The sequence below is a fragment of the Opisthorchis viverrini genome, assembly GCF_000715545.1.
Source record: "Opisthorchis viverrini unplaced genomic scaffold opera_v5_431, whole genome shotgun sequence".
Classification (NCBI taxonomy): domain Eukaryota; kingdom Metazoa; phylum Platyhelminthes; class Trematoda; order Opisthorchiida; family Opisthorchiidae; genus Opisthorchis; species Opisthorchis viverrini.
Window position 1 is genome coordinate 344,263 of NW_008752090.1, and position 14,777 is coordinate 359,039.

General features: G+C 44.7%; 1 protein-coding gene across 1 annotated transcript in view; it reads right to left on the bottom strand.

Annotated features, from left to right (window-relative positions):
* T265_10984 (hypothetical protein) overlaps positions 1-14,777 on the bottom strand; it is a gene marked incomplete at both ends in the record, with an annotated part of 54,239 nt that overhangs the window by 35,935 nt on the left and 3,527 nt on the right. Inside the window, 10 exons of the mRNA XM_009177513.1 lie at positions 2,979-3,158; positions 3,805-4,021; positions 5,113-5,462; positions 5,869-6,486; positions 7,445-7,647; positions 8,924-9,255; positions 10,201-10,545; positions 12,256-12,584; positions 12,779-13,123; positions 13,845-14,171. Coding sequence (XP_009175777.1) covers positions 2,979-3,158; positions 3,805-4,021; positions 5,113-5,462; positions 5,869-6,486; positions 7,445-7,647; positions 8,924-9,255; positions 10,201-10,545; positions 12,256-12,584; positions 12,779-13,123; positions 13,845-14,171 — 3,246 coding nt within the window. The remainder of the gene's footprint in view (positions 1-2,978; positions 3,159-3,804; positions 4,022-5,112; positions 5,463-5,868; positions 6,487-7,444; positions 7,648-8,923; positions 9,256-10,200; positions 10,546-12,255; positions 12,585-12,778; positions 13,124-13,844; positions 14,172-14,777) is intronic.

The window sequence follows — 14,777 nt, forward strand, 5'->3', positions numbered from 1 at the left end:
CTAGGTTGATGTCAGTCTTTTGACAGTGGTATCAATGATGAGTGAATACACCTTGGAGCAAGATACTCTATCTAATAGGAGTGGAAAATGACATTGTGGCTTACGGGGAACGTGGGGCGAAAAGGACTAGGGTAAATCTGAATTCACAGCATTCGAAAACCATGAATGATCACATGATAATAATCCTTCAAAAATACCAGTGAGGAGAGTGACCAAAAGTTCCAGCTCCCGTTGCGAGGAACCAGAAAATACCTCGAAATAGACTGCTACTGACTTATTGGAGTTATACACTCATTTGCAAATTCACTTGATGTTAACGGGCTGAACACAAGTAATTTTGGCATAGGCACAAGTTATTGCAACAGATGGCTGAGTTTCAAGGTATAGAGTGAAGTCTTTCTGGGAACTAAACTGCTGTAATCCGAGAAATACGCTCATTTTCAAATCAATTTGGTTTCCACGAGAGACTCAACTGAATCTCTCGTTTGTAATTCTACAACTAAATGTGTAATTCTCGAAAACAGTCCAATTTGGGTTCAAGTAGAACATACGGTTGACGGAAAATCGAGGACAGTGCCTACCTAATGAGCCCAAAAAGGGCAAGACCAGTCGTGGGCTGTCGAAGAGTCTTCAGCAACCTTGTGAACAGTTTCCTTTATGAAAATATACTGCGATATCTCGAATATCGTGCCAACTAAAACATGAGGCGGCCTATGTGCAGCACATTCAGTTGCAGAATATCATAAACGAGAGATTCAGTCAAGTCTCGCGTGAAAACCAAATTGATTTGCAAATGAGTGTATTTCTCGAAAACAGTCCAATTTGGGTTCAAGTAGAACATACGGTTGACGGAAAATCGAGGACAGTGCCTACCTAATGAGCCCAAAAAGGGCAAGACCAGTCGTGGGCTGTCGAAGAGTCTTCAGCAACCTTGTGAACAGTTTCCTTTATGAAAATATACTGCGATATCTCGAATATCGTGCCAACTAAAACATGAGGCGGCCTATGTGCAGCACATTCAGTTGCAGAATATCATAAACGAGAGATTCAGTCAAGTCTCGCGTGAAAACCAAATTGATTTGCAAATGAGTGTATTTCTCGAAAACAGTCCAATTTGGGTTCAAGTAGAACATAAGGTTGACGGATGATGATGAGCCGCAAGAAGGGCGAAAACGGTCTTGGGCTGTCGAAGAGTTTTCAGCAGCAACTGCTGTAACTCTGTATCTCTTGTCCGTCTGTCTGGCAGCTCGAAGCTAACAGCTTGTGTTTGTTGACATAAAGCTACTTATGAGACCAATGATACCTATTAGATAGCCAAGTCTATCTCTCCCCTTTTAGGGCTCACCCAGTACACGTATAACTCAAGTTAAGCACAGTCTCATGTTCTATCAGAACATGAAGTCGATGCAGCTTCGGAACTACGCCTATCTGGTAAGACCCAAGAAGGATGAAGTCGCTGGTATACTGTGAAAGTTTTCAACAAACTGTTGCCTGAAAAAAATAGACTTCGGTATCTCGAATGTTGTTCCCATTTAAGGCAGCCTTTTTTAGCCTATTCAGTTGCAGACCGTTGTAAAAGAGAAATTTAGGTGATGATTGGTTGAGTCTTTCATCAACACTAACCTGAATTGCAACTGCGTAGCATTGCACAGGTTCCAAAAAAGGACCAGCAAACAGTTTGAAGGCGTTAAGAGCAAATCCAGCCTGGGTTATCCAAATCAACCCTTTATACAGTGGTCCTTCCGGTCAAAGAAAAGCAGTTGAACGAACTGTTTGGTCAGCTTTTGGTCTATGCAGAAAGTAATCTAACCAAAGCATAAAAAATAGTTCAGCTGTAGCACCTTTTCAGTACCTAACTGCCATGCCACCAGAAGGAAGCACGAGGGCTGGCATACTTCCAGGTTGCTCAAGCCTAGACAAGGGACATCGAGATGCGGAAATCGGTTTCGAAACACGGACCTTCCGGTCAGTTAATTCGCGCTCTAACAACTAAGCCATCTCACCCCCGAACCGAATTACAGACGAAAGCGGTCGCTACCGTAGTAGTCTCTGTAAAAATTAAGTTCAAAGGAATCGCTAAAAGGCTGGTGTTCTAATCCGCAAAACAACTCCAAAGAGGAACAACTAAATATCCATCTCCGTGAAGATGATATACTGGTATGGAAAAGGTATTACTGATCACAGTAGCTTCTATCCTCGAGAACGCCTTAGACCAAGTCTTGTGAGCTTCTTGCGCCCAACAGAACTGAGCGGTTCCGTGGTACTGAACTGGCTTCTAATAAATAAATTTAACTTGAAGTTCACTTTCTATCTGACTGCCCTGAATGAATAACAAGGTGTGTAAGAATAGATGATTTGTTGGTGCGATGGTGAGATGACGACCTCATTGTCCAACAGGATGCAAAAGACAGACGTAATCTGTGAAAGAGTTGATAAGAAACCCGACTGAGAACTAACAACTTATTTTGCTATATCTGTGAAGGAAACGCCTCCCGAAGGGATTACTATGAACTGAATTAGCTGAGCGGTGACCGAGACCATTTAACTCCTGTAGGTCGGTATCCAGTTGGCGGTTCATGCAATGGAAATGGGTCCGGGTATAAAACGGTGAACACTACACCTACGTTTGCTCTTACATTGTTACGCGGAATTGTGAAGCAATGAAGAACAGTACGGAGTCGAGGTGTGGTGGGTAGAAGGTCTTTATTGGAACACTCCAATACATGTATTCTTACAACTCATGGGATAAGAGAGCGACAACCCAAAGTACGAGTGGTTCGGAGTGGCGAACCGTATCATACCCACATACGCTGAGTGGTGATATGCAAAACAGCGTAAGCTGCCTATTAGTGTCGTGCCATACTGATTAACAGCCTCTTGTTGATGAGCTCTGTGTGACTGACAGACTGATGAGCAAATTACAGATGCACCTCAGAATTTACCTGCAAACCGACAGACAGATGCACCTCAGAATTTACCTGCAAACAGCCGCCAGGGCGTATCACACCAAGGAACGGGCTATCGGTCCCAGTGACGTAAACCAAGGAGCCATAAGGTAGATTCGGCGGATCACTGGAAGCATGAGGAGCCGGTGAAAGAGCACGATCCCTTGGGTACAACGGCCGATAGTAGTTGATAATTCTAGAAGCCATACCAATCTGGAAGTGAAAAATTAACAAACAGGCGGAGGATAAGGTGAATTGATGAAAAAGGACATTGACACATAAAACTTCTGTCAATATTTCTGGAAGTTGTTTTGTTCTCGTTATCTAAATGAATTCGCGATTCAAAACAAGTCCAACTGTCTCGGCTATGTCGGCCGATGTGTCGGTATCCCTCGTTCCCTTGACTTGATTCAACTAATCTTTTGATAACAGCGGTCCGGATGTGTAGGGCCATATGAGTAGCAACTAGGAATAGGTGAACCGGTGGGGAACACAAAAGTGCTCCCGTTTTATGAGTGCCAGATTATCAGTACCAATGAAGTGAGGTGGGGCCATAGAGTCTGTTTACATACTACTTGAAAAGTCAGTCCACACGATAACATAATCAGCATCCAGCGTTATGATTGTTAGATAAGAACTTTGCGCAGCTATTCAATGAGCATGCAGTGTTGATATGCATATAACTAGCGGGTCCTAGACAAGCAATGATAATAATAAATAACCGCAATTAGAATGCTGGTAATAACCATGAAATGTGCATATCAATCCATCCGAACAACGGAGCTAATGGCAATTCCAGAAGGCGTCGATAGATACGTTTGAAAGTCAGGCAACAAGAAAGTCTACACATGAGGCTTACCTGTGTCATCAAAGGTGGATATTCCTCCGAAAATTCACACAGGACCACGTCACCGTCTGTTCCGGATAAGTCAGCGGGAGTTCGCATGAAAAAGATGTCTCCCCCACCGGTGGCTGCTTTTTCTTCCTCACGTTCTCGTGCCTTCCGCTGAATTTGTCTTATCAGGTTAGTGACTGGGAACGGAATGTTGTACTGAGCCATTGGACCACGAAGGTACCTGGAACGGAGCAATATAGTATGACGAAAAATTGTATCATTTGAGCAGTATCAAGAAACCGTGCTATCTCTCCCGAGTATCTATCGTGTGCAGCTGAGATAAGCTTGCCGACTTAAAAAATTCGATGACTGAAGTCAACTTATCGTTTTTGGCTCTGGAAGTGCGCAATATCATTCTAGAGTGAGAACAGTAGCAACGAAAAGAGAAGGCTGGTACATATATGATGTGGATGGTTCAAGGACGAAGTTGGCTGCATGTCATTGTTAAAGTTCAACTTCGAAGTGTGCTAGAAACTGCGCGTGCACGGGGTGTGAAGTGTGCCTCACATTAAACAAGTCAGCTTAGGAGTCAGTTGGCAAGTTGAAGATCCCCTGTGTTGTGATAAAAGGTATCCGCGATCGACGAAACCTTAGTACATATCCTTCTGTGGTAGACCTGTAAAATATAGTAATAAATAAATCGCTTAGCTGCAACACCTTTTATGTACCTAGCCGCCATGCCACCAGAAGGAATCACGAGGGCTGGGATACCATCAGGTTGTCCAGGCCTAGACAGGAGAAGTCGAGATGCAGAAATCGGCTTCGAACCACGGACATTCCGATCACTAAATTCGCGTTCCAACCACTGAGTCATCCAGCTGGACACTGAGACCCATCACGTGCCATGTCTTGTAGGGTTGCCAAAACCACTGAGCCATATTGACCCCTGTAGCAACTTGCACGCAAGACGAAGGCCAGATGGACAATCAAATTGCGCATCCATTAGTCAGCACAGTGCAAACAATTACGGTGATATGGTTCGGGTTGAGTAGACTTGAGATACGTGCAAACTACTGACACGTGAACAGTTAGATATATTGGGAGCAAATTGGATGATTCGGCAAATAAATTCACGTGCAATGGCAAGATTCAGTGCAGACCAATCATGACACCACCAAACACTGAGTCGATGTACTGAAATGCCTAGTTCGATATGGGAGCATGCAAACGTGCTAGGTTTAACAATACATATTATCAGCTGACATGTATCAGACTAGGTGTGGCATGGGGAGAATCGTAACTACGAATTACCGTGCTTATATAACTACTCACCGCTTCAACGGAACCCGATGAAACTGACGTAGGCGAAGTGGGCCCATGTAGGTCGGGAAAAAGGGTGGCCAAAGTTCTACTGCAGGCGTGCTGTGTTGCAGAGGTCCACACCGAGCCAAGGCCCCCAGGCCACCGAGTGCACCACTTCGAATGGCATAGTACTCATCATTAGATAAATTCAGAGGGTCTTTTGGAGGGATACCAGAGACTGCAGCCGCTGCTGAGGCCAAAGCGTTACCATCCGTGCCCAGGTCTCCGGTTGAATCATTAGCCGCGTTAGAAGTGTTTTGGACATCAGAGGTGAATTTGTCCACATCTGTTTGCCAGTCATCTTCAGCCAGAAGCCCATGCTAGAAGACAAGGGATAAACAGGCGAGATGTATTCGGAAAAGGGAGAAATCGGTAGAGTAGTACCTTTATTCTTTTTTGCATAACAAAACGGAAAATCTCAAAGGAACGTAAAAAACTGATGGTTCGAGTAGGATTGTTCTGTAAAGCGAAAGGAAACTAGTCAGACTGAAATCTAGTCTAGCTCTCGGTTTGATATGTGTGGCGGAGAAATTGAAGAGAGTCAGTTTGTGATGTTCGAGATTTTTGAAGCTGCTACCACCATAATAGGGACCATACAGATACAGCATCCAGACCATATATCAGTAGAATCAGTCATCCAACGAACACACTTTACTCTTTTGGAAAAGCCCGACACAAAAATTAAGAAATGCACAACCGTACGCCTCAGAAGCTGACAGGCCTCACCTTCCCCAGTATCATTTTGACCTTCTCAGCACCATGTTCGGCTTTTGCCAGAGCTCCAGTTAGCATTCCACGAGTCGATGCTAGACCAAAACTAACTTGAAGACTAGCACGATTGAGTGGAGCATTGGACTTGGTGGTAGGCACCGAAGGATCCCCGTCCAGTCCAAAACGCACTGCGCCTTCCCATTGGTCATCTGAGTGCAGATCTGCTTGACTGCGTAGTCCTGAAGCAGCAGTTGCAGAACCCGGGGCTTCCTGTTCGTTGGGTTTATTGCTCATAGAATGTCGGTGTCGCTGACCTCGAACAGTGTTGATTGCAGCAGCGATGGCAACGTCATCGATTGATTCTAGGAGACAAGCTTCGTCATTATGATCCAAGGTGAGTAAGAAGGGTGGCGGAAGTTGGTCTGCCGGAAGATCTGAATCGTATATGATATCATGGACCCAGGAATCCGACAGGATGCCCTCATTTTCTGCCGGGAAAATTGCGTAAGGTGGATTGTGAGGTCTACAGGTGCCATCTCGACCAAATAACTGTTCCATAACGGGGGTGGCAGGGTTAAGTCCATTGATTGCCTTTGAACCGACAATGAACGGAAATTTGCCTTGGTACGTATCCTATGCGAGGGAAGGAATATAAGCAACCGACATTGATGCCCTGTGGCTAAAAGGAAACACGGTTTTGAGGATAGATTGTACGGTAAGGTGTAATGCAATACCTACAACAGCGGGCACTTTCAACATAGTGCCATTCTTGACGGAATTGGAGGAACGTTGTGGTCATAATGAGCTGATTCGGTATGAAGTAGAATAGACGCTTAGCAGGTCGGCATCCAGGAATAAATTATCGAAAACCAGCTAACTTTGAAATAAATGCAGACTGTAGATTTGCTATAGAAAAATCAATAGACAGCGAGGGAGAACAAAATCTGTAAACGGCAATTACGGTTTAACAGATGTTTCGATTCGTTCAGACTTCATTTCACTAACCTGTGAACCCCTTTAGGGCAGTTTACCTGGTTGAAAAACATACGTCAGAGTCACACCTATTGAAATGATAAGAAACGATTAACCAGTGAAGCGAATCTGGTCCTCGAGTGACAGGCTTGGTTCGGATTAATGCTAGAGAGAAGGTCATACTTTATATATATATATATATACATATATATATATATATATATATATATATGCATGTATGACAGTGCAGAAATAAGCAGCCCTATAGCTAGGAGGACAAACACAAACAGGTAACTGGCAGTTACGACATATGTATTTGGACCACAGTTGCTCAGGCATATCGGGATTTAAAGTCACGCTGGTGTCCTGAAATACCTTGTGCAAAGAACGATGAACTAAGACACTCAATACGGAGAATACCAAACCACCTGAAAGGCAGCCATCGTGCGACAGTGTTGAGAGGGTATCCAAACACAAACAGGTAACTGGTAGTTACGATATATGTATTTGGACCACAGTTGCTCAGGCATATCGGGATTTAAAGTCACGCTGGCGTCCTGAAATACCTTGTGCAAAGAACGATGAACTAAGACACTCAATACGGAGAATACCAAACCACCTGAAAGGCAGCCATCGTGCGACAGTGTTGAGAGGGTATCCAACCCGCATAGGCGGCGTTCATCTTGGAGGAAGCGCTGATCTTGTTCGTGTTCAGTTGTGGGTCGTAGATGATATCATCTTCCCAGTTGAGCAGCTGGTAAGGAAATACGGTGGTTGGGCTTGAATCACCATAGCTATGCTTCAATGGCGCGGGACCTTTGACTGGAAAATTATAGAAGGGGAAAATACCAATATAGAGTCGGTTGACCGATCATTCTAGTACGAAAGAGAACGGTGTTCTATCTAGGTTTTCTAGTAGCTCACAGTGAATATGTCAAATGACATAAAATTAGAAACTCCACAAGCTTTAGACCTTTCCGTTCGGTGCACTTATCACAACAATTAACATCGGAAAAATAAAAAAATGGTTGCATCCAGATTGGGAACCATCAGCGGAGCACATCTCACAAAACTCCAGGGAGTTTCGAACCCACAACAACTCGTTTGGCCACGAGAGGCTGATCAGCGGTGTGACTGATTCACTTAGACAGCATAGAGCGTCACTCAACCTTTAAATCACCGAGTCCACATGATGTTGTCACGTGTTGGCTATCTCAAGGGGTGACGACTTCTCAGATGGAAGATCCACTCATCCTCTGAGCTAATCACAGCTTGTCGGTACCAACAATAGCTGCAGCGTAATTAGATTTACTAGTTATGATTTTCGTGCCTGTCCTTTAGGTCTCCACCTGACCCATCCTAGGACATTTCCACCGAGTACGTGATTGAGAGGAAATGACTCTTAAGGAGGTTGGTCTGCTGACATGTGAATTAAGTGACGATACTTGTGCAGTTCCCCTACTCCTTGTGAACCACCTTCTAAAAAACCAGTCGAAATAGTTCTACATTCAAAGTTCCTCTCAGATGTGAAAACAACCAAGGGATACCGACTGGCCTGAGGCCTTTTAAAAATGCCAGGTTTTTTATGCACACAACGATACGGAGAACATTTAGCATCCAGACCCCGACTACCACATCACCAATCAGACTACTGTGACTGAAGGAGTCGTTAAAAATAGTCATCACATAGAGGAAATACCAATACGAAATACATCAAAGACAGCATCTATGTGAAAAATCAATAACCTCGTCACCACAAATTCGTGCCCAAGAAGGAAAGTATTTGGTCAAGGCTCTGAATTACGTCTGCCAGCATGAGAAGTGCAGTGGCCGCTTACATATTTCAGCAAATTTATCAGACTAGTTAAAAACGTTATCGTTGAAAGTCACTCACGAATAGCTTTTCAGGATATAGTTCAAGAGTGTGCCTCGACCGTTAGGTGGAATAGAAATGTTTTTTCACGTGAAACAGCGAAGTCCCCAAACGAACTGCTACCTAGCGAACGTTAGTGATAAAAAATTGTCGCCTTGGTGAAGACAAGAATCATGGTGGCAAAAAAGATTAAACGGTATTTTGAAAACGGATCTAAAAAGGTACCTGGTGTGAATGAAGAAGGTATTGGGCTTTCGGTTTGTTCTGTTGTTCTACCCTCCGAATTGGGAGGAATTTCGGTAGATTTCGCCTCGAACGAGGTGACATCTTGATTTTCTTTCGTTTCTGTTGATTCCGTTGGGCTATCGCCATTCGTCTCCTCTGATCTGATCAACTCATCATCAGGTCGACTAGGGGCTGCTGCAGTTGTCAGAGTTGAGGTAGCCGACGACAAATTTGGTCGCCGCCATTCGGTCCACTTGGAAATGTCCGCATCCAGAGGAATTCCCAACTGGTCGTACCAGTATTTAGCTGGGCCCAAACGCCAACCACGACGGCTTTGAATAAAAGAGATTATTAGGTGGTTTACAAATTCTCAACAGGTGTTGAACTGAGCCCCTATGTACGCGATTAAGTGAAGTTCATGTATAGCTAGACTGAAGTTCAGTGGAGCAAGGATTGATAAAGCCGAACCGCAAGGAGGATTTGGTGGTACCCATTGCCAGTAAGACCAATGTGTGGTCGACCTGATCGTCTAACTGCTACAGCTTCTGTTTCTGATAACGAGGAGGTAATTTGGTGCCTCATTACTGATTGGGGGCGGGAGGTTAACATGGAAGATGATAGCTCTGAGTTACGAGCGCCTCGTTATTATCAATCTTTCCCGGAGTGCTAATGGTCGCCTTGTTTGTGTACAGTAACAGGATCGAGTTATTGACTGTAGCCCTTAATGTGACCCCTGTCAATGAAGTCAGAGGCTCGTTTGGCTTACAATATGAGAAGGCTTCAGTTGGCCCAGGAACCTGGCGTGCAAATTATGCTCTTCTCATTAGTACTGCGCGTGATGTACAAAAAAAACTTGATGTTGGAGAGATAGAAGACTCCCAGAATCTTAGTACATATTCCTGATGGAAAGAGATAGTGATCATCACCATTACTCCCGTTGCCAGTGGAGAATAGGGATAATTTTGGTGAATTTCAGGCGCCTACATTTAAGCTTTACTTACCGAAGATATAACTGGGCTGCGGACTGGTGTTGAAACAAGCAGAATAATCGCATTCGGATTGGAAGATCTTTAATTACATAAAGCCAAAAGAATAACTAGAGGACTGAGCACTACGCCTAAGTGCAAGGGAAGCCGAAAGCGTACTAGTAACAAATCTCCAGCGAACTGACTTGATTAGGCTGTTTAAAACTACCTAAATGAGGGAAGTATAGAAAGAAATACACGGGGAATAGAAATTTAGTAAATCGGTGGGTGAATGAAGCGAATGGGACTCACAGATCTTCAGGAGTTAACGTCGAGGCATTATTTGATGACTCGCCAGCGTTTTCACCTGCATCGTTCCTCTCCTGTCCCGTTGAAGAGTCCCTGCCTGCGTTGGATCTACCCTGTTTATCAGCTTTAACTGGAGTCCTGGACTTGGAGGATTTACCAGATGGACCGTTCATTTCTGCTAGAGCGGCTGTGTACGCTCGTCGCCACCAAGACTTCTCACTGCCAGCTAGGCAGTCAGTTCCCGGTGGAAGAGGGGTGTTAAGTTCGACCACCTCGTCATGTTCAATTATCTCCTCGGGAAGAGGAACCATACCAAGATCGAGAAAACCATCGTAGACAAGATGAGGACTGGAAGCAAATAATCAGTGCACCAATGAACATGAAGGTATATGCGGTCACTGTTTGTGTAGAAGTCCTTGTTGTCTGAATCAATCGACGCAGATATCACGTTTTAAATAGGTTCTTGTACAACAAACTGATAAACACAGAGATACGGCATTATGGTCAGCATGTGCAGAGACGTCCGACTGGGTCGCATCCCTTACTAAGGGGAAGTCAACTGGCGTGTAGGCCAGTCTGATGAGTGTGTAAGCTGGAGAATCGCATTATGGGGGAGATGTTGGCAACTTGATCGTTCGTATATTCGACTTCCTGAATACGTTTGTTGAAATGGTTGGCGAGATAACAGTAAAAAAGGCTGTCGAAACCAGTTGAAAACTGGCGTAGATTTATCCTCAACTACTTGAACCTTTTTAGTAGTCCAGATTCAGCACAAATTCTAGTTGAGGGGAATCACCACGGTCGCCTGGACGCACCAGGACAATGGGAGTGACACTAATACATGCATGCAGCTTTATTCGCATACAAAGCCTCAGTGGACGACAGAGTGGAACTGAGTTCCATCCATGTGAGAAACACGCAGAAGTTATCCACCATGAGTGCATACAGTAATTTAGCACTGACGAATTTTTGTGAGATGCGCTGCTGAGTTCACCAGTCAAAGATACAGTTTACTTCATCGACAGTAAAACAAATGTGGAGGCAGGTGTAGGCATACAAGGCATTGACCATTTCTTTATGAAGGTAAAGTTAGCTCGGTGATTCATCTTTTGCTCTTAGAGAGACTCTAAACACGATGCAAACTGCGGATTGCATGGCGATACGTTATTGCAGGTGTCTCAGAAAAGAGAAATATTGTACTAGTATGCCCCTACGAGTACTGTGCACTTAAAAAGTGTTCAATTATAATATCCTGCGAGCCACCGGGATCAGGAAAATCGGCCAGTTGATCGTGTGAGGAAAAATGGTTGCCGACTCTCTGGGTTGAGTGCGTGAAGGGATCATCTGAAGGCCAAAGAATTTTTTTATAGCTATCAGACACCTTTGCCGACTCTCTGGGTTGAGTGCGTGAAGGGATCATCTGAAGGCCAAAGAATTTTTTTATAGCTATCAGACACCTACAGAATCGCTTAGCAGAGCACGAAAATAGCAGTCCGGTTGGGAATTGTGACCTTCCGTGATGATTTTGAAGCCATGAAATTTCGTTGCGTTTGTCGTGGTGTTTCCCATGAGGCACACAAGATGAACCCTGATGGCCTACCACCAAACGAAGCGCTACCGCATGAACACAAGGGCCGGTGTAACCATAACGATTGCGCAAACGTACACGAGGACAGCGCGAGTTGTCCTGATGGGTGTCTTGGCACCCATTTTGTTTAGGTGCATCTGGTTAAGAAAAGCACTTGTTCTTAGCACGCAAGTGGATATTTAAAAATCGTTTGTCCTGCGAGTTTAATTCAATCAAACTTAGCGAGTGCCTATAAACAATGGAAACAAATAGCCCCTTTTGGATAGGTAGCTTACAGGGAGTCTAAGATTATACCTGACTTGGGAGTGCAGTTATCTAACAAACATTCTAGAAGGGAATCTGATCAAGCAAGATCATAGCGTTACGTGACAATTTGGGGTAAGTATGCATTAAACCTACTGGAGAAAGCGAGGAAAGAGCTATCTATAGTAAGATTATTGGCGACTAATCCAAAGGCGTGATAGACGTACCGATCGGCGTACCGTGCCTGCCGTTGCTCTATCAATGTGTTCACATACGATGCGCGTTCAATAAATTCCCGATATGTCCCAGCGGTGTGAGGGAGACGGAAAATACTTCCCCACCTAGGAGTCCGAGTGGGATCATACGCAGGAAACAGCTCCATAATATCCACTGAGGCGTATTCCGGGGGCATCAAGCTTCCTAATGGTGTGTTCAGTAAACCCGAAGACTCGTACCCAGTAGTAGTTGGTGGAGGGCTGGCTGATGCAGAGTCCGACAACATGTCAGCGTTCGATGAGCCTAAATGATTGGGGGATTCTGCAGTGCCTTTGGAAGCCTGAGGAGCAAAGGGAGGGGTGGATAGCAGAAAATAATTGATAGAGTCACCGAGACGTGAGAGTAAAATAGAACCTAGAAATGCATGCTGCCCCTTATCTGGTCACAGAAATCGGGCGGTAGGAAGTACGAACCCGTCAAAGTGGTGAGGCAGTGCATAAACAAAAAATTCAAAATGCTTGTGGTATTACTTACCTTTCCTTGAAACTGGCGGGACGCCGCAATAGGTGCTGGATGTAAGGGCGGAGGCATCATATCAATATCACTTTCAGTGGCTAGACTCTGGGCTCCCGTGTTCAAGGAGATAGACGAAGAACCCTGAATTAAGTTTCCTGCATCTAAATTTTGCGACGTCACTGTATCCGGTTGCGAACTCGATGCTATAGAAGGCACAGCGTCAGTTTTGACATCCTCTTCAGAACCAACTAGAGGTGCATCCAAGAGGGTTTCAACCACCCCCTGGGGTTCTACAGTACCAGCTTCGTGCTTCCCTTCGTCTGAAGACTTTGTTGGTCCTGCTTCAGGTGAGTCGTAGTCCTCCTATGACAATGCATAAAAACAAGAGGACACAAAGAAATGGATGACACAGCGTGCAAACACCATGCCAGAGTACTTCTTTTTACGTTCAAATGGATGGAGAGAAGACTTTGGTTAGCTATCACATTTCTGGTTAATGATCCGGGAGGAAACGTACAGCTCGGCTGAGTAGCTGTCAGACGGACTGTTGTGAATCCTTCAAGAATCATACCTCTGAAGTTGTGGCCATCCCTTAATCTAAAACGCCATCCATTCGGGGAGACGGCCGAAGTGGTTAGAGCGCGAAATTACTGATCGGAAGGTTCGTGGTTCGAACCCGCCCTCCGCCTCTCGAGTTCCCCTGTCTAGGCTTGGGCAATCTGACAGTATCCCAGCCCTCGTGCAACCTTCGGGTGGCATGGCAGTTAGGCACCGGAAGTGTGCTGCAGCTGAACGATTAGGCAAAGCTACCATGGTTAGCGCTAATAACTGAAAGTACATTAGAACATTGTACTATACGTCACCAGTAAATATAGAGGAAAATGTTAAAATGATCCCAGCTGATAAGCATATGGAGATGCACACCCAATGTTAGATCTCATGGATACAGCACAGACAATAGTAGGAGGCAAAGGTTCCGGTCATGGGGGCCGAATGCACCCGTAGCTAAGGGTTTCGTAGTATAATCTAATTGAAATTGGTCAATTGATCCAAATACTATGGTGAAAGTACATTCATAACCTACCTCTGCAGCCTGGGCGTGTGAAGGCAAAAGATTCTCCTCTGGCTTCAGTTCACGAAAGCTCGACTCAAAAACGTAATCCGGCACGGTCTCCTGTTCATCATAGTAGTCTACGGGAGAAGGTATAGTGTTTATGGATGCCGTCTGGTCCTGTGCATCCTCAAGCAAAGACGGCTCTGAGGAAAGTACAACCTGTGCCGTCTCCTCAACTTCTTTGACGTGACATTGATCAATGTTGTTGATAGATTTGAGGTCCTCATCATTGGTGTACTCTTCGATTTGGCCTTGCAAGACGGCTCGAAAGTACAACCTGTGCCGTCTCCTCAACTTCTTTGACGTGACATTGATCAATGTTGTTGATAGATTTGAGGTCCTCATCCATCATGTACTCTTCGATTTGGCCTTGTTTGTCAACATTACCAAACAAAAAGCTGGATAATTTATACTTCGGACCATCTTCCTCGGTATTCTCCGCTGTGTCACTCATAACAAAACAGTATATAAATACCCATGCTGAAGGGGGTAAATGACGGAGAACACAAGTGGAGATTAGGTGAAATAAATAACAAAACGAATACTTCCTACGTAGTAGGGATATCGGACTGAACAGCAAATTCAGAACAACGAAGATCAGAATGGGTCATATACTCACTACATCAGCATATGGTAACCGGAAAACTGTTTTACTCGCTCAGCTGTCGCGGTGAGTTCAGCTGCGACCACTTAGACTGTTTTGTCAAGGAGCCTGTTTATTTGAGGCCACATGGACGTCGATCTGTGCCATTGTTGGTACATCCAAGGTTCCGCATTGCTATTCCACTGTTTACGAGTGTTCGCGCGGTTAAAAATTTGTCTTATAACTATTGGTAGCCATGGCAAAAAAACGACTCATTCATTGTGGCATTTTCTCACTACCACCAAGCAGTATGTCACGCA